This window comes from Primulina eburnea, chromosome 11 (genome assembly GCF_022965805.1).
Source record: "Primulina eburnea isolate SZY01 chromosome 11, ASM2296580v1, whole genome shotgun sequence".
Taxonomy (NCBI): Eukaryota; Viridiplantae; Streptophyta; class Magnoliopsida; order Lamiales; family Gesneriaceae; genus Primulina; species Primulina eburnea.
Genome location: NC_133111.1, coordinates 39,968,279 through 39,995,060, shown reverse-complemented (window position 1 = coordinate 39,995,060; position 26,782 = coordinate 39,968,279). Strand labels below are relative to the sequence as shown.

The 26,782-nt window shown below is 33.6% G+C and overlaps 4 protein-coding genes across 6 annotated transcripts; 2 read left to right on the top strand and 2 right to left on the bottom strand.

Annotated features, from left to right (window-relative positions):
• Positions 1-8,191: 8,191 nt before the first annotated feature.
• On the top strand, positions 8,192-10,164 carry LOC140806007 (NAC transcription factor 32-like). The gene is made up of 3 exons (XM_073162434.1): positions 8,192-8,465; positions 8,839-9,113; positions 9,227-10,164. The coding sequence occupies exons 1-3, from the start codon at positions 8,297-8,299 to the stop codon at positions 9,695-9,697; spliced, it is 915 nt and encodes a 304-aa protein (XP_073018535.1). The 5' UTR covers positions 8,192-8,296; the 3' UTR covers positions 9,698-10,164.
• Positions 10,165-11,136: 972 nt separating this feature from the next.
• On the bottom strand, positions 11,137-14,294 carry LOC140806006 (aspartic proteinase Asp1-like). 2 transcript variants are annotated; one of them, XM_073162432.1, is made up of 9 exons: positions 14,157-14,294; positions 13,717-13,826; positions 13,287-13,404; positions 12,474-12,694; positions 12,154-12,375; positions 11,922-12,060; positions 11,550-11,750; positions 11,392-11,464; positions 11,137-11,313 (listed from the first exon to the last, which is right to left on the bottom strand). In XM_073162432.1, the coding sequence occupies exons 1-9, from the start codon at positions 14,268-14,270 to the stop codon at positions 11,195-11,197; spliced, it is 1,317 nt and encodes a 438-aa protein (XP_073018533.1). In that variant the 5' UTR covers positions 14,271-14,294; the 3' UTR covers positions 11,137-11,194. The 2 variants fall into 2 exon arrangements, with proteins under 2 accessions (XP_073018533.1, XP_073018534.1); XM_073162433.1 differs by having other exon boundaries at positions 11,678-11,750.
• A 2,115-nt stretch (positions 14,295-16,409) lies between these two features.
• LOC140806004 (protein disulfide-isomerase-like) lies at positions 16,410-21,719 on the top strand. Its single transcript, XM_073162429.1, has 11 exons — positions 16,410-16,781; positions 17,695-17,725; positions 17,844-18,131; positions 18,209-18,394; positions 18,508-18,633; positions 20,054-20,188; positions 20,277-20,396; positions 20,553-20,670; positions 20,862-20,974; positions 21,100-21,322; positions 21,435-21,719. The coding sequence occupies exons 1-10, from the start codon at positions 16,597-16,599 to the stop codon at positions 21,316-21,318; spliced, it is 1,521 nt and encodes a 506-aa protein (XP_073018530.1). The 5' UTR covers positions 16,410-16,596; the 3' UTR covers positions 21,319-21,322; positions 21,435-21,719.
• On the bottom strand, positions 21,525-24,149 carry LOC140806005 (protein DOG1-like 4). 2 transcript variants are annotated; one of them, XM_073162430.1, is made up of 3 exons: positions 24,134-24,149; positions 22,666-23,554; positions 21,525-22,467 (listed from the first exon to the last, which is right to left on the bottom strand). In XM_073162430.1, exons 2-3 carry the CDS (start codon positions 23,483-23,485, stop codon positions 22,394-22,396), a joined length of 894 nt encoding a protein of 297 aa, XP_073018531.1. In that variant the 5' UTR covers positions 23,486-23,554; positions 24,134-24,149; the 3' UTR covers positions 21,525-22,393. The 2 variants fall into 2 exon arrangements, with proteins under 2 accessions (XP_073018531.1, XP_073018532.1); XM_073162431.1 differs by lacking the exon at positions 24,134-24,149 and having other exon boundaries at positions 22,610-23,613.
• Positions 24,150-26,782: the final 2,633 nt, after the last annotated feature.

The following is a 26,782-nucleotide window of genomic DNA, read 5'->3' as shown; positions in this document are numbered from 1 at the left end:
GTAAATAGCAATTAATTTTTAATTTATTATAATGGATTGCTGATGGAATAGTTGTTAATTCTTATAAAGATTTGCAACAATTAAAACTTTGCACAAAAATTCAAAGGAAGCAAAATTCCCAATAATTAATAAGAGAAATGCTATGAATATTATCTATTATCAAGAAATAATAAGAGAACGGTCCCTTTCAGTTTCAAATTCTTTTTGGGCTTGTAGATAACAATTCTCTAGCCCACTGAACTTTTATTCATCGGCCCATTGTGTATCCATGTGTAGATCATGGTATTTTGGGTTCCCATCCTTCGGGCCACGAACCATTCCAAAGAAAGTGGCGAACTTTTTTGTTTTACATGGATTTGAACCCATGCTTTTTATTGGGCCAAAAAAATTAAAGAACTTGAACAAGACTTGGTATTGGATCATCTATTAGTTTGTTCCACTCGACTATTCATGAGTTTGATATGTGTCAAATTTTGACACATGTCAACTATTCGTGGTATGAAGTTGACACGTATCAATGTCTTAATGGTTAAGGACACTAGCCATGTATGTAGTGTGGAACAAACCCATCTATTGGACTTCATTCGAATAATAATATGTTTGGTTTAACGTCTAGAGTGACAGCGATCAACATTTTATGCTTGTATTTTGTGTATAAATGTATATCATCGACATTATTAATTTTTTGACAGTGTTGAAACCATCTATGCACGGTTTGAATGCCCATAAAACATAGTTCAATGTCTTCGTCGCTTCCACTCAACAATTGTTACCTGATTACATTTGAAAATGACACGCATATATTTTGGAAGTAGTTGCACCGAGCTCTCTCATGTACTATAAGCAATTTTCACTGCGTGTTTCGAACTTCGTCATGCTTTCATATACAAGATTTTGATACCTATAATTATCTTTCACATTTTCTATTATATACTTAATCTCGAACGAAAGATCATATTGTATAAATTCCAATTGCGTTTGTGCCACCATATCAATGTTCAAGTTGTGATGATATATACCGATATTGGTAAATATACATGTACGAGGCCCTCCATATTTTATTATTTTTCAATAACATGTTTTCGACTTGAAAGAAGCTCGAAGACCCCATCGACATATGATCGTATAAGAAATTTTTTTTATCTAATTATTTATTTTTAGGAAGCAATATTTTTTCTTGACTTGTTAAGAAAATTAGTTTTTTGTAGAATCACCAGTATTTACTTTATAAACTCAAATTCGGGTTTTTTATCGTGATTATTTTCACACGAGGCATCGAGCAAATATTTATACTCGTACATAATTATCTATGGGTTATTTTTATTTAAATTATTTATTTGTGTGATATGTTATTCTGGTGCGTGTTATAACTAAGTATTATAACGTCTGGGACAACTTTGATATCTGATACATACAACGTTTTTATCGTTTATGTTAAACATAAATCTCATACAGTATATATCATGTAGATCATAAAAATATAAAATATTCATGATAATGTTGTTGTAGATAAGATTTCGGTACTCTAATTAGCCTTTCTTATAAATGAAATCAACTGTTTTTTCACGTTTTGTTCAATTTCATTGAAATATTGATATGATATATATTAGACATTGTTGATATGCTCGACTGAAATTGAATCGGACTAAAAATATATAGACCGTGAAGAATAATAAGTAGAGAAACTAAAATACGCGATGGATCGAAGTATATTCATGCACTGATTTTTTTTTTTTTAATGGAACTAATGTGTACGAATATAGGCGAGATTGAGGTCGTTTTCCGGTGAATTTTTGCGGCCCAATGGCGTCTTCCCCCGTGGAGGAACTCGATCACACTTTTTACTATCGAAACTATTTAAATAGTTATAACTTAAAATATTTGAGATTAATATTTTGAATACTACCATAAATATTTTGAATACTACGTAGTTTTATTATCTTTTATATTTTGATTATAGGTAAAACTCGTGTGAGATGGTCTCACGGGTCATATTTGTGAGACGAATATCTTATTTGGGTCATCCATGAAAAATTATTACTTTTTATGCTAAGAGTATTACTTTTTATTGTGAATATAAGTAGGGTTGACTCATCTCACAGATAAAGATTCGTGAGACCGTCTCACAAGAGACCTAATCTTGAATTATATGATCCACACGATTATCTTCGAAAAAACGATGAAAAATATTAAGTTTTAAGTTCGACTCAAACAAAAAAAGTTCTCATATACAAATCTTTTACTTGGTGACTGATGGAAGAATACATAAGCTTTGGAACATTTGACGTATACTTTTGCATGTTGCTACAAAAAATTTCAACATGAATTACTTGTATCGTATATATTTCATTTCTAAATGAGCACTTGCAACGAATTAATTTGATATATAGCTATCACTAATCGACATAACTCTCATTCCAGGAACCTTCCACTGCTGGAAGTGGCTGCAATGTCTTTGACCACTCTTTCAACCATTTGAAATCAACTACTTTTATCTAGTTCCATCTTCCCTTGTTATTTATGTCTCATCATTCAAGATAGAAATGCTTTTTTTAAAAAAAAAATCCATAAATTTTCTTTTCATTTTAATTGTTAAAAAAATAAATCAGGGAAAATTTATCCAACCTCAGTGATTTATCCATTATTCGCCCTCGCAACGTGTGTTCATGAACGCTAGTATCAACTTCAAAAGTTTTATCATTGGGAGTTATATTCTCTGATACTCACGGGAAATTTAAGGTCCGATTTCAGCAAGTGTCATCAGTCCAGACACATGTTTCGAAATTGTCCTGAGCCTGAAATCACGAACATGACCGTTAGAAGGGGGCCAGGACGGTGTCCTGCATAGTCCCTCCGACGCTCAAGTCAGAGACCGAGGATATAGGTGGGGAATAGCTAAGAGTAATGCTGAAAAATAATATATTGAATCCCCGATTTAGACACCCTAACCTGGTATTTATAGGAGAATATTTAGGCCCGTGTTGGGCCTTACACCTTGGCTGGAGATGGACCAGGGGTCCCAAATATAGTTTGAGCCTAATGTCCATGGGTATCATTCTCATATATTTCAACCAAAGATTTTACACTTGTTCAAATTCAATATTTGGGGGCTACAACATCGAGAGTTGAAGGATTTGAATATTGGGCAAATTATTCTCAGTTGTAATTCTCGACGAGACGACAAAATTGTAGGGAGTAAATAAGTTGAATGCTTGTGAAAAAAGTAAACCCTAATTCAGTCAATGGGATCCACGTAATACTTAATTATGTCATATGTACGTAATAATTACTAGTAAATTATGCAGAATCATAATTTTTATAAGATTTTTTTTAAAAAAAAATTATTACATGTTTAATTTAATAATAATTGATAGAAATCATTGAAGGGTCATAGGGCAATTTGTAAATGGTCATATTGAAAACAAGTCAGTGGTAATTTTGAGAAAAGAATGTTTGTATTAAAACAATTTTAAAACAAAAAATGATGTGTTTTAGGTAACATATTATTTACATAATAATAATAATAATAATAATAATAATAATAAATAGCAACAAAAATAAAAAAATAATAAAAAGATTTGGATAAAGATGGTTGCTTCCCAAAGACAAATATGTGGGTGAGAGGCAGCTTCCGAGGTTTGAACAAAAATACGACCTTATCTATGTTAATGTCATGGAGCACGTCATGCACTCCACGTAATCATCAACTTGTCACTCAATCTACATAAAAAAAAAATCTTATTTTAAAATATATATTATAAATTTTAATAAAATCGTGTGTCGATATATGTATCTTTCATTTTATCAGGAAGTTATATGCTACATCGGAAGAAAAACTCTCGAAGTGATCTCATTCTTTGGATTATCGAGAAAGATGAGAAAATTAAATCATACGTAGAAAAAACAACACTCTCGATGTAAGATTAGTAATCAGATACGATAACTCCAAACTCCACATTCATAGTAAGATTGATCATAAAATGCGATTGATCCAAAACTTATGGTGAGGGTAGTGATAGTTGTATCCAGGGGCGGAGCCAGGATTCAAAATTACCTGGGGCTGGCTCCGTTTCATACAGTATTTAAAATAAATAATTAACTAAAAAATTTAACATAAAAAATATGTAAACATGCACTGACTTCATGAAAACATATAACAAGAGTATTTAATACCTTCAAAAACATAGAGCTAACACACTACTAAAGTTGTGCTCTGAATTCCAAAAAATATTTTTCAAATTTTTTACTCTTACAAATCATCGCGGTCAAAAGCCAAAGTCAGTTCACATCATTTTTTAAAACCAACGGTAAAAATAATAATAATGATATTGACAAACATCAAAGAATAATTAGGACATTAATAGAAAACAAAAAGCTTGATACATCATTTAAGTCATTATGCACAAAATTCAAATCATTGATAAATCATATAATATCACATATTATGATTCACATGAAAATTTTGTGCAATTTCTCAAAATCATTACTTTATTTTTCTCAAAATCAATTCTTATAAACATACACTAGATCATACTAAAAAAATTAAAATTATATAAAACTTTTAGTATTAAAAGAAATTAAATAAAGATATAATAAAATATGTAGTAACTGCATAATTGTATTATCATATTAGCTAAATTTAATATATTTTTGTGTTATTGTAAATATATTGTAAAAATATATTTGGAACTTAAAGCTAATTTTAAAAATCAACTTACATTAAGTTCTTCAATTTTTTGAGCAAAATACAAACAAAAGTCAAATTTGATTATAGATATTTATAGAAAATGATTTTAAAAAATTACCCATAGTTAACAAAAATTCTTCAAATTTACGTCAATAAATTAAAACTAACAAAACACAAAAAACAAAACAAAACAAAACAAAAACAGAAAAACTAAAAAAAAAATTGTAGAATTTAGGTGGGGCTGGAGCCCACCCGAGCCCAAGGGTGGCTCCGCCCCTGGTTGTATCATATAGACCACTTAAGGAAGATAAAACATTTCATTTTGACACAAAAATTTATGTGAGACAAATGAAAAGGTTTTACTTTTTATTGTAAATATGAGCATGGTTTATCCGTATCATGAATAAAGATCTGTGAGACCGTCTCACAAAAGATCTGCTCTTTTCTTTTCTTTTCTTTTCTTTTTTCCTCAATGTTATAGTTGTAATTCTATTCATGGTTAAGCTTCTTAATTTTATAATTAGGTTGCGTTATTGATAAAAAAATAATAATCAATTTCAAAAAAATTTATTATATGATGTATAATTTAATATCATAAAAATTATTTAATATAAATCAATTGCTTATAAATAAACCGGAATGATACTTTTAAGAGGTGATTGACTAGACCGAGTCTAATGTGACATTTGATCATGAATAAATAAAGTAGTGAATATGAGACAAACAATTAATATTTTAAAAGCGCCTTTTGGAAAAAGTTCCGCATACATAATGTGTACACAAATTCTATTTATAATAATTAATTAATTAATTTAAAAGTTTCTCTCTAACATTAATTATAACTCACTACTTTCTAGTACAAAAATGATGTGTTATAGAATTTAAAAGTCATTTACAATTGCTAATAATTCAAAATAATATTTCATAAAAAAATTGTAACCATATTATACTAATTATTTTTCAAGTCATCACACATTATTTAAAAAATTACTAATACAAAATATACCATATTACATACATTAAAAAAAAATACTAATTTTCCCTTTATTTTATTTAATATCAGATATAAAATGGTTTTATCATGAATTCGCTAGCACACAAAACTTCTAAATCTTACTTAAATCTTGTCACTCATCACCAAAAAATTATGGTGAACCACAATAAATTTTTATGAAAAGTTATCCATGATTTTCGATTTTTTTTTTAAAACGAAAAACTATTTAACATAAAAAAAAATTAGGGAGATTTCAAATTTGTTCGGGGTAGGTCTCTTATGAGACGCTCTCACGAATCTTTATCTGTGAGACGGGTCAACTCTACCGATATTCACAATAAAAATTAGAGTGGGTCTCATGTGAGACCGTCTCACGGATCATAATCTGTGAGACGGGTCAACCCTACTCATATTCACAATAAAAAGTAATACTCTTAGCATAATAATTAATACATTTTTATGGGTGACCCAAATAAGAGATTCGTCTCATAAATACGACCCATGAGACCGTCTCACACAAGTTTTTGTCTAAAAATTAATATTCATAGCATAAAAAGTAATATTTTTTCATGGATGATCCAAATAAGATATACGTTTCACAAAATACGCGTCTCACACAAGTTTTTGTCATTTGTTGTGTTCATGTGTGTTTGATGTATTTCCATTAAAATCAAGTCTTAGTCCACAAGTTTCTCAATAACTTTAGTTTTTTTTATTGAGAATTTTGATTTACATAAGAAAATATAAAAAACACAAAAATAATATACTACGACTGAAATTTGATTAAAAATTAAAATTACAAACATATAATTATACAAAACTAAATCTATATTTTTCCCAAAATTTTAACATAAATACACCCATCGTCGCCGAACAACCTTCCTCATTGTTCAACGGTCCGCACGCCCTACACCGGATCCTAAGAGTCATCGTGTTGACTGAAAAATTAAATCGTTCAACAGATGACTTTTCATAACCCCAAGTGACAAATTAAGTGACGCAAGCAGTGACGTCTATGCCACACGTGTGGGCAATTTACTTCCCCGTATGTGACATTTTTCAATTTGACCGTCAACAAAGTCCAGTTCAACCCATTACAGCAAATCTTCAAAAACTTCATTAAAAATTTAATTTAAAATAACAAATCGTATTACCCCTCACAATATGTGTATATATAAAAACAGCATTTGTGTTGATATTCATTGGGTGCAATTATTTTTTATATAAAAAACATAATTTTAAACTGTTATACGACTTAAAATTTTAGAATTATCGATGCGTACACTTCACTTTATAATCATTTTATGCATAAGATGAAATGAGGTGCACTTATGTAGAAATACTGCAAAGGTGGCCATCTATCCGAAAACTTAAAAGTGGAAAATAATATTTTTAGCATAATCGGATCGAGTTGAATATTTGTTTCATAAAATAGACACGTGAAACCGTCAAAAAACTGTTTATGTTATTGTAAAAAAACTAAAAATTATAAAATTTTATATTTACCTACTTGAAAATGAGCTGAAATTTTTGCCCACATATTTATGAAATTCTAGTTCGCCCCTAATGCAAATTACAAGGTCCCCAAATTTTTATGGTAAAAAAAATTGATAATACATCTTGATTTTGTTTAATCAATTTAAAATATATGTCATGTAATAAGATATATATATATATATATATATATATAGTTTTGATATGCTGCACACCTATGTGAGCACCGATGAGGTGTCACTCACCCATTGAATGTGATGAAATATAGAAAAATTACGCATCCAAACTCCGCCGATTGTGACTTAGTCAATTGATTTTTCTCCATTTCCAATTTCACTTTCCGCAGGAAGTTTCGATGAGGTATTCCCTCCGCTTTTACCCGCAAAAAAGAGCCAAAATAATCCGAAAAACAGTAGCGATTCTGACTTGAAAGAAGTATATAGAGATTACATGGTGACTGAGAGAGCTTGCGACTACTGAGGAGAAGGAACGACAATGGCCGCTGCCATCTCACAATTAGGGCTTCACGGAGCAATAATCCGGGTAAGGGACGATCTCTTGTTTTTTGTTTTTTGTTTTTTGATGAGAAGAGAGAGTTTTCCGGATGTGCTTAATTTTGAGAAGAAGAGATAATTCTGTGTATTGAGAATTGAAAAAAAATAAATAAATAAGCCACGTGGACACCAACTAAGCGGTGCCCACGGAAGTACACACCAAATGTGTGTAGGATATCATTTATATATATATATATATATATATATATATATATATATATATATATATATATATATATATATATATATATATATATATAAAATGTTCCTACTGTTAATTTTTTTAATAATAATTCTCATGTATTAAGTTTTCCTTGCTGCCCACGTATTCCACATATACCGACTTAGCTCTCCTGACCCAAAATAGCACGTTTTATTATTGTAATTGTAATTAGCAATTATATTTTATTCAATAACTTAAAAAAAAATTTGTGTGTATTTATACGGCGCCGAATCCTCCATTTTCTTTGTTTCAGAGCTCGAGTGCTAGAAGTCTAACCCCATAAATCCAGATTCAACCACAGAAAAGAGGAAAGTTTTTGGCAATTCAAGAAGATTTTGGTGTGAATGAAGGTTAGTGATCAGCAATTGAATTTGCCAGCCGGATTCAGGTTCCATCCGACGGACGATGAGCTGGTGGTGCATTACCTCTGCCGTAAGTGTGGGGGGCAGCAGATTGGTGTTCCGATCGTAGCTGAGCTTGATCTCTACAAGTTTGATCCATGGCAGCTTCCAGGTAATGTGTTCTTTTTTTTATGTTTATTGTTTTTGTGTGATGGGATTTTCAAATTCCCTTTCTTTGAGTTTGGATGTTCGAGGTTTATGGATGATTTTCATCAATTTTTCCATTTCATATAGTCAGATTCGATGAAATTCGATTCTCTTTCTTGAATACTCTGTCACGTTCTGTGATTTTCCACCGAAAGTATCTGAAATGAACCGTAGGAACTTTGGATATTTTCATCATTTTTTTCGTATCTTTTAGTCAAGTTCGTTTCTCTTTTTTGGATATTCTTTCATGTTGTGTGATTTTCCATTAAAAGTCTTTGAATTTATGTAATTTATTTTTTATTCTGACCACCCGTTAAACATTCTCTGATTGGTAACAGGTATGGCTCTGTATGGTGAAAAGGAGTGGTACTTTTTTTCTCCAAGAGACCGCAAGTATCCCAACGGTTCCCGACCGAACAGGGCGGCCGGAACTGGCTACTGGAAGGCTACCGGAGCTGACAAGCCGGTCGGAAAACCAAAGACTCTGGGAATTAAGAAGGCTCTGGTGTTTTACGACGGAAAAGCTCCAAAAGGAGTTAAAACCGATTGGATCATGCACGAATATCGTCTAGCTAACGTGGATAGGTCTGCTGGCAAGAAAGACAATTTGAGGGTGCATATCCTACACTTTGAAGATGAATTTTTCAGTTCATTTTTTAATAATTTTGGCAAAAATTTGATTGGGAATTTCGGGTTAATTAATGTAGTATTTCTTATACGTTGCAGCTTGATGACTGGGTATTGTGTCGAATATACAACAAGAAAGGAAATCTTGGAAAGCGATACAATGTCGTGGATGAGAAGGCGGAGCAGTTCTCAGATGTTGAAGATCGAAAACCAGATGTGAATTCCATCCTTTATAGTGGAATGGTAACAAAGACGCCTTTGGTGCAGGCTCCGCAGTCCTTTGAATTGCAGAAGATGGATGATTATATGCATTTCGACGCATCCGAGTCTATACCCAAGTTGCATACTGATTCGAGTAGTTCAGAGCACGGGTTTTCCCCGGAGTTTATGTCAGATTATAAGGAGGTTGGGAGTGAATCAGAATGGAGACAGTTGGAAAAGTCTCTCCAATATGAGGAGTTCAGCTACACGGATGGCTTACTAGGTGATCCTTTTGAATCCCAAATGCAGGATGATGATCAGATGTCTCTGTTTCAAGAAATGTTTGGCTACATACAGAAGCCCTTTTAGTTAGTTGATCAAGATTGGTCTGGTCATCGATATTATAGTATCAATCAAGTTTTCGTAGCCATGTACATCCATCAGTTGCATAGTGACACCAGATTCTTGATTTATATATTCATTTTCTCCTAAGAAAAAAACAAGGAAAATCTTGAAATTCAACAAGCATACTAGATTACCAGAAATTCAATGTGGGTTGCCATGATATAGACGAGATGAATGCGACGACACATCAATCGGGCAGCAATGGATTGAAGAATTAGCGTGATTTTTAAAGCCTGAGTGCAGCTGTGTTGAGATATGCAACAAGTAGGGCATTCTTGTATGTTAGAATCTTAGCAGATGTTCAATTTTATTATTTCTTTGTATTGTACGTGTAGAATGTAGCATTTGCCTCGTTCTTTAATCCAGGCTAGAACATCTAGCCGTAAGCAGATACTGCTAAACTTGGTTTGACCTCTTAAATTTCTTGAAAACTGGTATAAAAACAGCGCAGTGTAATCAGTGCTTATCATATTGTATCGATTGAAATCAAGGTTTAGAAAGTTTATACCGACATTTAGGAGAGAAGCAAGAGATAAGAGGGTAATATCAAATCAGAGTCCGTTCTGAATGAATGTTTCATTTCTATATACATGACATCATTAATTCAAGAAAAGCGTTCAGATTCTGATTTGATTTAGTCACCTAAAAAATTCAGAAAATCTCAATTGTATTCTGAAAGAAAGTTTCGTATCTATGTGACTAAAGTCTGGGAGAAAAGATTTCTTAAAAAAAAGCGTAGCAAACGTAAGTTGGAGTTCATTCACATTTTTCGAAATAATCTCACAACATCTTGTAGACCATCCCCATGAGGTGGTGAAGGGAGAGCTTCAATTGATAAAAATAAACTCAAAATTCCTTGGAGTTATTCTGTGCTTGGAAGAAGTAGAAAAAGAAATAAACATAGTGATAATTAGATTATTTTACTCACTAACATTCTCGAAGATTTCATTGTTCGTCGACTTAGAATATCCTAGGTCTTTTTTGTTTAAAAATTATATTATCAAATATTTATTATTTAAAATTTAGATGTTAACTTTTAAAAATAAAATAAATAAAAGTTAACGTAAAAAATATTTTTTTTAAAAATAAACTAAAATTTTATTTAAAAAGCTCGCCTTTTTTCATGTTTAATGTGATATTGACTAATCGAACTGTTAGTCACGCTTCGCACTTAATTCGCACTTTATGTGCTTGTTAGAACACTGAATGTATAAAAGAGATCGCATACTAGAGTTTTGACCCATAACTAAAGTTGAAACTGTTTTTTCTCATGAACTCAAGCTCATAAAAATTGTCTCAAATGATGGTTTTATACATCAATAGTGTTGCATCACTCAGTATGTGTTATACTATTTAACTACAAATATTAGATATACAATTTTTCTTGTTCCTTCCACCAAATGAAGTCATTGATACATAGATGAACCAACAACAAAACTAAAAGCTATCTACATCATCTGCTTATAATGGGATCCTGGTTTCGGAGTTGGATTTCGGGTGCTGATCGCAGTTGGCAGGCGTCCACCCGATTTTTTGCTTCTCATTGTCATAGATCAAAACCTTATCCTGCATTGATATATCTGGATAGAAAGGCCGTGGTGGTTGATTATAGTGCAAAACCATGTTAAGTTAAATGGTTTTTCATAATCAAGTTTTACCTCCAATCATGTTGAAATTGTTTAGTCCAACATCTGTGCCATTCAAGATTCCCAAACAAGCATTGCCCTTCGACTGAAAGTGCATAAAAAATCTAAACTTACAGTTGCTAAGCAGTGACAGGAAATGTAATATGCAACAATAAGCTTGAAATTCTTACTGAGATTATGAGATATGATTCAGGGCTGATTTCAAATTGAGCTTTAGATCTCCAACCATTGGCAAAGCTGAATGTTAAATTCTTGAAGTAGCTTCGGACTTCACGAGTAGTCCTGAAAGGTTTCTTGCCTTTCCAGCAGAATGGAAGGGTACGGTCGTCGGTTGCTTCTTTTAACGAGTTCTTGGTTATTTCTTTCTTTATCTAGAAGCCCATATTACACATGAAGAGTCCATCAACGACTAGTAAGTTCAGAAGATACTTTTTGAAAAACAGATTAATAGTTCAAAATGAAAATGATGTGTTATCAGTTTCTTGGGCTTAAGTAAGATATTTTAAGGAAATCGAACTGGAGAATCTTCAGAACTAGCTCACCAAAGAAAGGAGAGTGTGGTAAATCTGAGAATCGAAGTATGTGTAAGAACTCCCACTGTCGAAAATTACGTTAAGATTCTTGAACCCTGTGCTTTTCCCACCAAAAAGAAGTTCTGCCAATCCAGCTGAATAATACTTTCTGTCAAATACATATAAATTGATATGTATGAGAACTGAAACAACTTTTCTCCATATGATGAAATGTGGACGAAAGCATATAGGTAGCACTCACGTGTGATCAAGGGACATTGGTGTCCATGTAACTCGTGAAGAATCATAAGCATCTTCTCCAAAGAAAAGAAACCCACCTTTTCCACTTAGACAGTGGCCAACAACATTTTTCACGACTCCCTGATCACGAAGCTGTGACAGAACGCTTGATTTTCCTCTTCCAAGGCCGAGCACTCCATCTAACGGGTGATCGGATGATCCTGATAATTGATCATATCCACACCTGATATTACATTCTGAATCTGATAAATGCTTCTTATTGACACAGAAATGCAGAGGTTGAAGCCTTATCAAGGAAAGGTTTTGAAAAAGACTACCGACCCAAGAGTTAGACGAGGACTCATTTGGGTTCCAGACGTGAGATTGAGGGTGAAGAAATCATTGACAAGAACACCGAGGGATGAACCTCCATCTGCATACTCAACCTCGTAATCACATTGCTCTGGAGTGTCGCATTTATAATCACTTGAGTGCAAAGATGCGCAAAGAGGGTCTTTACAGATAACAATATTGTTGCTAGGTCGGTATAGTGGGTGAAATCCCTACCGGAAGAGCACTAAGGATGAGAAATTCATCTTCATAGCAAAATCATCAAAGGGTCATTTTGAAAGCATATGCAAGGCCAAGAACGAAGACAACATGTGAACAATTTCTCTTGAATCATGAACCGCCAGATCATTGCAATGTCTCTACCTTAAAAGTTTCTACAACTCCAAATGTTCCGCGACGATTAGTTTTCACTCATAGTTATAGTAGTATCAAGCGATGGCCAGTGTATAAAAGTTAACTAGAATGTAACTCAAAATATTTTAAACCACAAATCAGTTTAAGCATTCTATTTCAATCACTTCATCATAAAGACAGCCACACAAAACGTTAAAAAATAATTGTTCCCGCAACTCGTAGGAACTGAATTTCTGACTATAACTTAGATACAAATTATAGAACCAAGTCACTAAATCAATAGCAACTCATGAAATTGAACACGGGACTATAAACTTTCATACAGATCATAGATAATTCCATTTTCGACTCCCTCTAAGACACGAGGGGCGTTTGATGACAACACAAACTCAACAAAGCTATTATATGCTTCTTGAGGATAACAATGCATCAAAATTTACTAAATCTTACCGAGGTGCAATGAACACAAGGGGCGTCACATTGAAGCCAAGTCAGGTCACTGCCTGTGTCTGGATCAAGAAAATACGGCTTTGGAGGGTAACCTACAAAAACTTGGACAAAATAAAACCTGCAAGAAATGCAAAAGCTCATCCCATTACAATCACATAACCAATAACTCCTCCCGCGAATCAGTGATCTTCATTATTATCTATACAACTCAACAAAACTCCCACTCATCAGCTGAAAGAACTAAAAAAAATTACCTTTTCTAACACTCACAAAACCAGAATCACGCCAAGACACCAGTGGTTTATCGGCATAACCGTCTATTTGGGGTTCGATCCCACGTTAAACAAAACCCCGCCCAATTATAATAATAATTAAAAAAAAAAGTTCTGGGCTAAAATCCATTTAAAAATTGAGAAAAAAAATCGCATACCCATTGGGATAAACATTCCCATAGAGTGGGAATACCACTGAAGATGTGCCAGCTTTACTGATTCTTGATGGGCAGCTTTCAGAAGGCCTCAATTTCCTCCATTTCTGCTGCTGCTGACCAGTACAACCCCCACATATCACACTCAACACCACAAATAATATCATAAAGATGAACTTTTTCCCCGTCATTTTTTTTTTACTTTTCTCAACCTTTTAATCTAGTGTGCCACTTTATCTACAAATTCAAAGCTTTTGGACAAATCCCAGGTTTTTTTTATATGGAACTTTGGTCCATTCCTCTACAATAATTGTTTTTTTTTTTATTTTTTTGGCCGAGGGTCATGGAATTTATTCTGTTTGCTCTGTTTCATGCATTCACTGATTCTTGACTTTTCTTGCTTCAGATCTTTGGGATAATTTTGATCTGAAATCAAGGGATACCTTCTCAATCTGTGTGATTCCTGCTTTGATTCCTTGCTTCCCTGATATTACAATGTTGCGTTTGATGGGATCTGAATATTTACTATCACCAGGTCTTGCAAGTTCAAAGGACATGTTCCACGTTCGTCTTTATCAAAAATAAAAAATGACTTTGCCCAAACAATGAGTCAATCCTTGCTTGTAGATTTGATTCATAGAGACAAATTGACCATTTTTTTAAAATTATATTTCTTAATTTTATATTAGAAACTTCAGTTCATATCATTAAAATTTGAGATTTGCAATGTTTAACAATGAACATAATTGACTCAATGCAAAACTGGAAGGAAAAAAAAACATAAATATTGCATTGTAGTAGTTAGTAGTACATCAGAGATTTTCCTACTTAGATCACATGAGATTTTTGTTTTGTTTTGTTTTGTTTTTACATGTCAAGTGTTCAAGGTTCACCCGACTAATCTTACAAGAAAACAGTCAGATATAACTTGGATCGCCGGTTGATAAGTCGAACGATGTAGCATAATTGATTCACTAATTAGTTTAGATATATTTGCAGAATTAGAAAGCTTAAAGCTCCCCATGTAAATCAAAATCTGGCAATTGTAATTTGCAAGATCAAACTTTAGGTTAAGTATAAGCAAAATCTTCTTTCATTTTGAATTTGACTCCACGGAACAAAAGAACAAATGCCTTGCAATGCAAAATTAGGTTTCGAACTTCTACTGCAGCACTGCACAAAGATCTGTCTCCATTGTCCGGAATGATTATTATTTGATTATTCCTCTGCAGTCTTTAAATCTGCTGATTTGGATAGGACTAGGAAACTTGTGCTTTATTTTTATATTAAAATAAAATATTATTGCTCTAAAAGTTTGATGTTTTGCATTTATATAACCGGAAATTATCAATAAATCTCCAACAGTATATTTTTATATGATGTCAGTTCATGTCATTCCCTCGTCAAAGGAAAAAAAAAACAATTTTTGGCCCACATTTTTTTCCCAAATGAAAATTAATACAAAAATATTGAAAATATTATATTAATATATGATATTTGAATACAAAATATTTCATATTTGCTACTAATATATGATTTTTGAGTACTCAAACATGTAACAAGTGTTGTTATTAATGACTCGTGTCTTTTCTCGGAATAGAATAAATACAAAACATTGAAAATGTGATAGTAATATTTGTCTATTAAATGTTTTAGATCTTATGCAAAAATAAAATTTTGAAACATATATTAATACCGAATCTGAAATATTTCATAGTCAAATATCATATATTAGCAGCATATTTTCAATATTTTGTATCATTTTCATCTATAAAAAGATATGTGAGCCAAGGAAAGCGATTTTTTTTTATGAATCAGAGAGTGCGTAAATTTTTTTATTTGACTGAGACCGAAAACACATTAATGTTTGTACTTAAAAGGATTTAAAAACAAGTTGCCATTTATATAATAAAATTTGTTGTTTTTTGTGCTAAATTTTCTGGCTTTTCTTGATTATTTTTAATTTTTTGTTGCAACTTGAACTAAAATGATATTTTTTTTAATTATCTGTTTTGTATCTTTGATATTGTAATTAGAGTAGTTATTTACGTAACGATTTTACTAATAATATTTGTGAGACAAATTTATTTGATTCATATATGCAGAGAAAACTAATATTTTTTATATAAAAAATAATTTTTTAACTGAAATCATCGTATATTTTTATATATTGTCTCATTTTTCAATGTCATTTTAGATAATAGAAGTACATAAAAATTTTAACTCATTAATATAGTAAATTTTAGGTTTTTATGTCACTATGATATTTTTAAAAATATAATGAATTTAGCTATTCAATACAAAGATTAAAAAAGCCAAATAAAATATATTAGTCTATGTACATATTGACAAACCAATAATAATAAATTGTATAGCTACCTAAAAAAGATGTGGAATAAGGGAAGGTCTCTTGTGAGACGGTCTCATGAATCTTTAACTGTGAGACGAGTCAACCCTACCGGACATTCACAATAAAAAGTTATACATCCGTATTTCTATTTATTTAGACAAAATTCTAAACATCACATATTTTAGTTATGTCTTTTATTTTGTTTTTGAAACAATATTTATCTATTCAAACAGTAATAGTTTTTTAAAAATAAAAATAAAAAGGTTTATATTTATATTTTTTGTGAAAAACTAAATGTTTTTTCGAATAAAGATGGAAATCAAATCCTGGTAGACCAAACTCCCTCTATTACATTGACCCTAGGAAGATTCAAGCGCCTGCGTCCTTCCATCCAATCAATTCACGACACGTCACCCTTCCTTCCACCTGGCTCGGATTCATCAACCCTATATTAACGGCTTCTCCCCCTTCTCCTTCTTCTTCACATGCAATAATCGGAAGAATCAACTTCTCGGAGGGAGGAAGGTGCAATAATGGGCATGGAATCTAGTGCTCGGAGTGGTATTTTGGTGGTTTCTTTCGTGCTTCTAGCGTTTCTGAATATATCGCCCGCGGCGGCGGGAGGGGAAGGGGAAAAGGTGTTGACTTTGGACCGTTCCAATTTCACGGAGACGGTGTCCAAGCACGACTTCATCGTCGTCGAATTCTACGCTCCTTGGTAAGAACTATACGTGAATTGTGCGTATCTGTGTATTTGTTAGTCTATTGGATTGTGGTCAGGTTTTGTTTTTCAGTATTCGTGAGTGATTTTTGGGTCTTTTCGAGCATGCCCAAGCTAAAATTTTGAGTTTGTGAGAGATGCTGTGCTTTGGCCATACTTTGTGGATGAATGATTTGTCATAACAATTAGATTCAGTTAGTGTTATGGATTAGTTAGAGAAGTAGATTTTGTGACTGAATTGTGCATAAGGTTTAATTTATCACGTGTAATTGATTCATTGCATAATATTACAGAAGCAGATTTTCATCTCCGTCTTTGCTCTTCAGCTTCATCATCTTCATGCTGCCACGGCAGCTTCATCAATCTGCATGTTAAACTAAACATTTTGATGTTTCTTTTTACTTTTGAGCTTGATCCATAAATTTGTCGCGTCTGTAGTGTTGATGCTAATGCGTAGATGGACATAAAATGTATCCAGCAAATGAACAAGTAGTATTTTTTTTTATTTTTTTTGCATTTGATAAAAATTGCTTTCTTTTGTGATTTTCGCCGGCTGTTCTTATTTTCTTGATTGTAATCCCTTTCTCTTGATCGTGAATATGCTGAAGGATTTACGTCTTGTTTAAATTGCCAAGACTTTTTTTAATGTTATATCGATTTAATGAATGGTACTTTCTGTAAGGAGCTCAGGACCCATCTTTTCTTTTGTTCTTAATGAAAGTAAGAAATATCTTTTCTAACTGCTTTGAAAAATATATTCGATGCTTTCATACACTGGCCTCGCACTTGTATAATGCACCTGACAGCAGCTATACATACCTACTTCAATATGTCATTTAGATTAGTGGTAAATTGTTTGTGTTCCATCGATTCTAATTTATTAAGTTCCCATGCTTTGTTATTGTGACAGGTGTGGCCACTGTAAGGCTCTTGCTCCCGAGGTAAACCATCTGTTGCAAGTTCTGGATTTCTTTATTACTATTTTTTTTATAGAAAGAAATCCTTTCAAGCAAGTCTTGTATTATCAGCTAGCTCCGTAATTTTCTGTCAACTCTTTAGTATGAAAAAGCCGCATCTACCCTGAGCAACCACGAGCCTCCAATTGTTCTGGCAAAAGTAGATGCAAATGAAGAAGCAAATAGAGAACTAGCTACTGAATTTGAGATCCAGGGTTTTCCAACCATTAAAATCTTGAGAAATGGGGGAAAAAACATTCAGGAATATAATGGTCCTCGCGAGGCTGACGGTATTGTTGATTACTTGAAGAAGCAAGTTGGACCAGCTTCAGCTGAAATTAAATCTCAAGAAGATGCTAACAGTCTTATCGATGAGAAAAAGATTTTTGTTGTAAGCTACCTGTTTTTCTTTGTTTAAATATCTACCTTTTATCTTTCTCGTTGCTAACACATATAATAATCTACAAGGTTGGGGTGTTTCCGAAATTTTCTGGGGAGGAATTTGAGAATTTCATGACTTTAGCCGAGAAGTTACGTTCTGACTATGATATTGCTCATACCCTCGATGCTAAATTCCTTCCCCGGGGCGAACCAGTCGACAAGCCAACTCTTCGCTTACTCAAGCCTTTTGATGAACAGTTTGTTGATTTCCAGGTTTTTATTGAAAATGCTTTCCTTCTTATTTGCCCACTCATTTTGAGTCTCTTTTATCTGTATGTCCTGTTTATGGTTGTCTCATCCTGACAAACGTTTCTATCATGTTATAGGATTTCAAAGTTGATGCCATGGAGAAATTTATCGAAGAAGCATCCACACCAGTGGTGACTGTCTGGGATAATGATCAAAGCAATCATCCATATGTTAACAAATTCTTTGGGAGTTCCAATGCCAAGGTAATCAAGCTTTCTGTATTTATAAGTGTACTAAAACTTAAAGACACGCAATGTCTATCCCATAGTTATTTAGGGCGTAAGGCGCACTAAAGCGCTAGGCTAACCTGGAGCCTGAGGCGGAATGCGCGAGATGAAGCACACGCTTTATCGAAGTAAAGTGCATTTGACATAAATTTTAAAATTCAAAATATATAAAATGATTTATACTATAAATCAATAATATTAAATAAATTAAATATTTTTCACAAATATAACAAACATTATAAATAAAATCTACTAATAGATAATGTAGCGTAAATCATAAACAGAAGAAAAACTTTAATCATCTAAAATTCATTAGTAATTCATCATTTCACAGCTTTTTAAGAAAAAAAGCTTCAATTATCTAAATCATCAAATTTCTTTTCATCCTCATCAACTATATCATATCATCTTCCAAAACCATGGTGAATCATCAGTGTAAAAGAAATTAAAGTAAAAATTTACATAGAGGACATCAAATTTTTCATCATCTTTCTCAACTATATCATCATCACAGGGGAAGATGACATTAAAAGTTTGCATGGAGGACTTCTGAACTTTCTCATAGAAAACTCTTATATAAATGAGCGACAACATGGCTCTTTTATCATTAAATAGCCACAAGCTTTGCTAATTGGACTTCAAAATTAGTTGGGTTCGAGTTAATTTTTATTTACTTACAAAATATCAGTCAACTTCTTTAAAGCGCACGCTTCTGCATTTCTCAGATTCCTTGCGCCTAGGCAGAGGCACACACTTTAAGCGTGCTGAGCCTGGATGGGCATGTCGCCTATGCACAACCAAGCGCACGCTTTTAATTACTACGGTCTACCTCCTACTAATTTATGGGCAGAGAGCATTGCAGCTATTCTAAACATCATGGCTGCTGTTTTAACTTGGTGTTTTAAATTAATTTTTCTATGTTAAAAATAAATCACATCAAGTGGAGTATTTGGTGGTGGTATTGTGGTTGTGGAAATACCCACATACAATTTCTTTACAAGGGGGATATTCTGGTGGCATTTCTGATTTGTATTTTTTTAGGAAAAAGAATTAAAGTTGGAGTTGGTTCAAATGAAAACCTTTATTAGTGAAATTATAAAATGTTATTGTATGTTTTGCATTGGAAATACTTTACATTGGTGATTCCCTTGATGCGGGAAATCACTGAAGCTATTATAACTTTCAATGCACACATTTTTATTTTTGCATCCTTTGGATGTCATTCTACATCTTTAAATTGTCTCGGGTGTTTTGTGCCATTCAGGACTGTCTTTTTATTTGTCTTGGTTCATACTAACTTTTGAAATCAAAATGTTATCTAGAATACTGTTGACATTTTCATTCACCTTGACCACTTATAATTGTTCCAGTATTTATCTGTTTTTGCATGGTTCAGGCTATGCTATTTGTGAACTTCAGCAAAGAGCAAGATTCTTTTGAGACCAAATATAAAGATGTAGCGATCCTGTACAAAGGGAAGGGTATTAGTTTTCTCTTTGGCGATGTTGATGCTGGTCAAGGTGCCTTCCAGGTTGGTTTTTCTCCATGAATTTCTCATGGTTTTCTTTTGAGTCAGCAAACTTGGTTTGATTCAATATACAACCATATTTGGATCGCAGTACTTTGGACTCCAGGAGGAACAGGCTCCTCTGCTAATTATACAGAATGCTGAAGGACAGAAATATCTCAAGGCAAACATAGAGCCTAGTCAGATTGCATCATGGGTGAAAGATTACGTGGTACTTTTACACTTTTTTACCTAAGAATTATCAAATATATTGCATAGATTGAATTGATTTTTGGTGTTTTCCATCACCTAAATGTATTGTGATTATTATGGGATCCGATTAAATCTTATCAAATTTGAAGATTTTTGGTATTTCAAATGGTGACAGGATGGACTAGTGAAGCCATTCATAAGGTCAGAGCCTATCCCTGAAGTCAATAATGAACCTGTCAAGGTGGTCGTCACCGACAGCCTTCAAGACATGGTTTTGAACTCGGGAAAGAATGGTTAGGAAGTACATCCTTTTTATTTTCATCACATCTGATCATTTTTCCTAACATTTATATATAGTCCCTGAGACGTCAGAATTTGGCCCGAGTTTTGTTTTTGATGGGCAATGGAGTGTATTTTTCTTTTTCCTGATTTTTTTAAATTTTAGCAGTTTTACAATTTCTCTACCGTGCTTCTGATTTTGCAGTGCTGCTAGAGTTCTATGCACCATGGTGTGGACATTGCAAAAAGTTGGCTCCGATCTTAGACGAAGTTGCAATATCATTTGAGAATGATTCTGATGTTGTAATTGCAAAATTGGTAATGATAATGATATAATTCTGTGGCAAAGCCTTTTATTAAAGTTCCATGTATCATCATTTGAAGTGAGTAAATTTAGTTCCGTTACATCACTCTTAAAGGCTAAACCCCTAATATATTTTCAGGATGCAACTGTGAATGATATCCCAAGTGAAACCTTTGATGTACAAGGATACCCCACTCTCTATTTCCGTTCATCGAGTGGTAACTTATTACCATATGATGGCGAGAGGACAAAGGAAGACATCATAGAGTTTATTCGAAAGAACCGGGATGGTCATGCTGATTTGGTTTCTACCGAATCTGAATCAGTGAATGCAGATTCTGTCAAGGATGAATTATGATGAGGTAAATATCGATATCTACTTGAAATTAGAGACTGAATTACTTTATTTTCTTCACATTATAGAATCCCGTTTTATGGAACTTCTATCCGACTTTTTTGGTCTTCTTGATTCAGGGGTTCCTGCGGGATCACTGTTCTGAAGTGTTGCGGATTTGATTTCTGTTTGGAGGCTTCTTTTTCTTTTTTTTTTTTCGGTTTTCTTCCTGTTTAACTTTTGTTTTATTTGCTGCATGTGAAATAAAATGGGTTTCTCTCTACCCACTACTGTCTTGTAGGATCAGATTATGGTTTACTGCAGTTAGATATCTTATGCTTCAAATGTTTCTTTAATTTTGTTCAAGAAATGGAACTGTAGAACTACAAGAGTGGTATTAGTTTATATTGTTGCAATTTTATTCATATTACACCAATGAGAGCCAGAGGTAATCAACTAGGGTGCAAGTGTAATACCCCAATTTGACGATAGTCTCCAATGTACAGTCACGTGTTTTTCCACCATACTTATGTTATCACTTACATGGATCTGGAGAAGCTTTTCACGAGTAAACCATTCTAAAATTCCTGCAGGCATGCAATGTGATTGACACCCAACGCTTAAATAGTGAGATGTCATCGTTAAAAATTGTGGGAAACCAAACAACACACCACCATGCTACAGCTTGCACCATTCACCTTTCCTCTTGTTTGGGGTTGCAACTTTTCTTAATACATTTGAGCTTGCTTCATTAATTCTACATTATGTCAACCATTATCTTCATCATCACCAAGCTCCCGTATAAAAAACTGGAGCATGAAGTCCAGTTATAGAGACAAAAGTCAAATAGCTAAGTTACTACACACTAAATCTTGAAAAATATGTACTTTCCATATAATTGGCAGGGTACTTGTTTGTACTATACAACAGGTGTAGAACAGGAGGAAGTTAGAAGACAGCACTCAGTAGACAGAATAAAAATGCCTGAATATGTAAAATCCACCAAGAAAGAGTCAACATCATAACATAACATTCCCAAGAAAAGCAAAGCAGAATCATGAAATCCTCAAACTAGATTAACAATCAAAATCCCCTTCGGTTATAACCTATTTTTTTGTATGTACTGGTTCCTAGCCATCAAAGTGGTGCAGCCAGAAACTGGAACACAGCGACCTGCGGACCGAACAGACGTGCAAAACATAAAAACCCACCAAGAAAGTGTCAAACACCACAGCAGAACATTCCCAAGACAGCAAAGTAAGATCATGAAATCCTGAAACTACATCAAGAATCATAAATCCCAATCGGTTATAACCTATTTTCTGCATGTATATTAGTTTTATCCATCAAAATGTTGCTGAGTCTGATCACCTTCGGTAGCTTGGTGAATCCTAGCATCCCTCTTCTTCCCCCATTCATGAAACCTCAAGTGCAACTCAGCTGCAGCAATCAAGAAATGCACACCCTGTATAGGACTCAACAAACTAACCACTTTTCTCAGTGTGTTCAGCCTCAAATCATCTGCTTTCTGCAACACCTGCATCAATCCCTCCTCCTTTGGCCCCAGCGTTGCCTCCACCATCCGCTCATCCGCCGCCACCCCTTCCCTCATCATCTCCGTCACAGCATGTGACAACTCAACCATCGACTTATCCGCCACCGCCTCCTGCTTCTTGGCCATTTTTTCACTCAATTCCTTCTCCTCCCTTATCGTCAGCTTCTGCAATTCGTCCACTTTCTCCAACTGACCCGACGAGAGATCACCCAAATCACCCGTGCTTATCCCCCGTAAGATCTCCACAATCCTGGCTTCAAGCTGCAGCCCGGATTTCGAATACAGCAAGTGGAAAGCCATACTTGGGCGCCACCCGCCGATCCAGAGGAAAGCATCTTCAAGACTACTCGTCCATGAAGGATTAAACATGATCAAAACATCGTTCTTGGCCCATCTGGATTTAGCTCTGTAATAATGCTCATAATGCTGGATGACCTTTTCAACTAAAGGAATCAATATGGTTTCATCCAATTCCCGTTGACTTACAGCCTGTTCCTGCCGTTGCTGGTTCTCTTTGGAGGCTGAAACAAGCTTTTCCAAGAACTGGTTCTGCTCAACGAGCCAGGACTCGAAGAACTTGTGGAAAGATTCAGAGCCCTCGGTCATGTATGGGGCGCTTCTGATCGGAAAAGACATGAGAATCTAGCTTTGTTGTTTGGTCCTGTTTTGTAGTTCAGTTCAGTCGTAAAAGAGTGGAGCTGGAGCCTGGAAGGAGCCATGGGGTTATTATACATATTTTGCTCTTTCTTTTTTCTTTGTTTAGTCATTTCATGTGGATGATAATATTATTAAGCAGAGTATTAGCAGGGAGAGGTTATATTTAATTTCCTTCTCATTTTTAAATTCGAGTGTGGGTGGTCATACTACCTAAAAGGGAAAAATATTAATTGTTTGAGCAAATTTTTTTAAAAAAATAAACCCATTTTTATAACATCCAACCATTTTCTAAGTATCTTAAAGTATATAAAAAAAAAAAAAAAAAATCGAACCCACTTCTTGTAATTCAAACTTTATTATATGCAATCACTTTTATGTCCACCCTCAAGTGCAAAGGACTCGAGTCAAGTGATTTTCGTACAAAAAATTTAGAAAATCAAGAATTTTATAGATAATTTCTAATGAATGAACGTTATTGTGCAGTGCCGCAAATCTCTAAACCCGTACTCTTTGGTTTTCTTTCATCTAGATCAGCAGATGACTTTTCTCTGATACCTCAGACCATGTTGAATAATGAGATCAAGTTGATGATATTGATAACATCTCTCATCATTTTTAGTCATTTACAAGGCAAGAGAAAGGAATATTCAGTTGAATAAACTTGGACCTGAAACAACTTATTAAAGTGTGAGTTAATGACATTAAGAGATGATAAATGACCTTAACTAGATGACTCTTCGGCTGAATACATGAAGACTATAGATAGGGGCTCAAGATTAGACAAGAAACATACCAAAAATCTTCTCCAAAAGCTTCAGAATTTTCAAGCACCACTAGCTGGAAGAAGGGATGAATTTTGCTTCCATTTTCGATGAATTTCTATTCAAATGTTGCCCGGTTTCACGAAGAAGTTCTAGCCATTTTCGAGCCAATTCTTTTACACATTCTCAACCCAAAATCAGGTAAGCTGACTTATGTTTTAAAACTATATTTGGTATATGAATTGAATCCATTTTTGAAAGTATCGTTCGAACATGAATCATTCATTTCGTGTCATGTTTTAAGCGCCTTATGATTTAGCATTCATGATTCAACTGGAAATGAGAATGATTTGTGACTATAATAAGTGTATGGCCCTTGTAAGGTGGGATTATAATTGTATTACAGTCTCACCCCTTTGAAGATACCGTTAGTTAAACATAGAAAATAGATTAATTTCAGTAATTATATGTCTCGAATGACCATCATTTACTGAGTATTTCACAAAATAATCACTCTTACAGTCCCATCTCATATAAGAAATTCGAGGAACAAACTGAAGATGAAGAACAATAATATTTTTGGGTTGGTGATGAAGTCGGTTCAAGCAAGGCCACTCATTTCATTTTTTATTTATATTATCATATTTTACGCTTCCACATTATGTTTGATTTTTATCGCATAGTAAAGATGATGATTTGATTTATGTTATAGACTGGTTTTGGCAATAAATGACTAGCATACTTGTTGTTTTACATTTGCGTCATTGTAAATAACGTCGGTGTCGACATGCCTCTGTTTTGGGGCGTGACAACTAGGATTATCAACTCTAAATATGTTCGATCAAGTCCTTTTGAAGCTTGTGGTGCAATTTTTGGTAATGAATGACGATTTGTCGCTACAGAAAGACGTCGAACTCAATTATATGATATCTTGAAGAGACAACATCTGGGAGCATATATTCGTCATCTCGAGATGAGAATCACGATCTTCCAGCATATCATATCTTTTGTCCTCTACAATCATGTTATGGAAAATGATACAGGTTTATATTATATAATCTCTATGAGTTGAATCTCATATGATAGATGAAACTCTCACTATATACCAATGTGTTTAGAGTACACAAATTGCTCGCTTAACATATTTTCTAATCCCTTCTTGATATCATGAAAAAATCATATGTTTTTAACCAGGTGGCTGAGGAATGGTTTTCTCAAAGACAACCTGAGATGGATAAGTATAATCGGCGAGGTAGTATCACATGTTATACTTTTTCCCGTTCACCTCAAACTGTACTAAAGGGGCTTCACCATTTGCAAAGTTTAAGAACAAATTAGACATATCCAGCATGTTGATTTCATTGTTGCATCCTGGTATGCTGAAATATGCTTTTCAAATCCATAACTTTCTCAATGCAACATCATGTAATATGATTGAAGGTTATTTTTGGTTTCCACTTTGATATTGTCATGCCCATGATGTTGGACAATTATTCCAAACCCAGTGTATGCAATCAAAGCTTTCAAAAATCCGGAAAAATCCCTTTCTAGCATTTTCACCAATTAGCGTAGCAACACTCACATGTGTTGGTTGCCTCAAATAATGCTATGAAAATGTCATACACCCCCTTACAAAATATTTTCAAACAATACAACGTTGTACATCCACCCATCCTCAAGTATTCGTTAACAAAATGGAACATCATGTGCAGTTAGTCGGATTGCAACCAAAATCTTCTCAAGTGATGACAACCCAACTTACCGTTTGTGTCCCTTTTCTTCATTGGGAATCGCCTTCAAAAATCATTTTCGATGTAGACATGATTATTGGCAAAATAATCTTAATAATATTTGAGCCCAACAACACCTTGATTTTTTTGTTTATGTTTGTAGCTACGCGTGCCAATAATCTATGGGTCGGTGGTCTTCTTGATGAGATGAGTAATTGGTTGTTCACGTGACATGACAGATTTTCATCGTTCGATAATGAAAAGTTCATGTTTTACATGAGAAATATTGAAAAATATGTACGGAAAAATATTGGAGATCGTGTGCGCGAAATCCACATTTTTTCTCAATTTTCAATTTTTTTCTTAATTTTAATTTTTTTAAAATATTTATCTTGACCGTTTATCTTCAACAGCCAGATCATCCTAACTATTGAAATATTATTTTTTAATCAATCAAATTAAAATAAATAAAATAATAGTGGGCACTTCATAATCATCAGCCATTGGACATGATCTTAACGCATTTGTCTTAATGTTTATGCAACGATCGTAAAAAAGTTAAATGTACTTTTACGACGTCCAAAATTGCATCATATGAAAAAATAATACAACTCCTGTAACTATTAGATCAACATTTAAGATTATCAAACTAACCCAAACCGAGGCTAGAGGTCGGATTTCTTGGATGTTACCAACTTTTCCACATGGATGGGGGCCGCATATTCTGTCCAATATATCGTACAGATAATTTATATATTAGACAGAATATGCATATATATATATAT

Coding starts and splice junctions, on each gene's coding strand:
- LOC140806004 (XM_073162429.1), top strand. CDS start 16,597: ATGGGCATGGAATCTAGTGCTCGGAGTGGTATTTTGGTGGTTTCTTTC. Junction 18,634..20,053: donor TTGGGAGTTCCAATGCCAAG/GTAATCAAGCTT, acceptor TGCATGGTTCAG/GCTATGCTATTTGTGAACTT. Junction 20,397..20,552: donor CATGGGTGAAAGATTACGTG/GTACTTTTACAC, acceptor AAATGGTGACAG/GATGGACTAGTGAAGCCATT.
- LOC140806007 (XM_073162434.1), top strand. CDS start 8,297: ATGAAGGTTAGTGATCAGCAATTGAATTTGCCAGCCGGATTCAGGTTC. Junction 8,466..8,838: donor TGATCCATGGCAGCTTCCAG/GTAATGTGTTCT, acceptor GATTGGTAACAG/GTATGGCTCTGTATGGTGAA. Junction 9,114..9,226: donor GCAAGAAAGACAATTTGAGG/GTGCATATCCTA, acceptor TATACGTTGCAG/CTTGATGACTGGGTATTGTG.
- LOC140806005 (XM_073162430.1), bottom strand. CDS start 23,485: ATGTCTTTTCCGATCAGAAGCGCCCCATACATGACCGAGGGCTCTGAA. Junction 22,468..22,665: donor GATTCACCAAGCTACCGAAG/GTGATCAGACTC, acceptor TTCGGTCCGCAG/GTCGCTGTGTTCCAGTTTCT.
- LOC140806006 (XM_073162432.1), bottom strand. CDS start 14,270: ATGTCCTTTGAACTTGCAAGACCTGGTGATAGTAAATATTCAGATCCC. Junction 12,695..13,286: donor CTTGTGTTCATTGCACCTCG/GTAAGATTTAGT, acceptor CTCTTCCGGTAG/GGATTTCACCCACTATACCG. Junction 12,376..12,473: donor AGTCCTCGTCTAACTCTTGG/GTCGGTAGTCTT, acceptor ATGTAATATCAG/GTGTGGATATGATCAATTAT.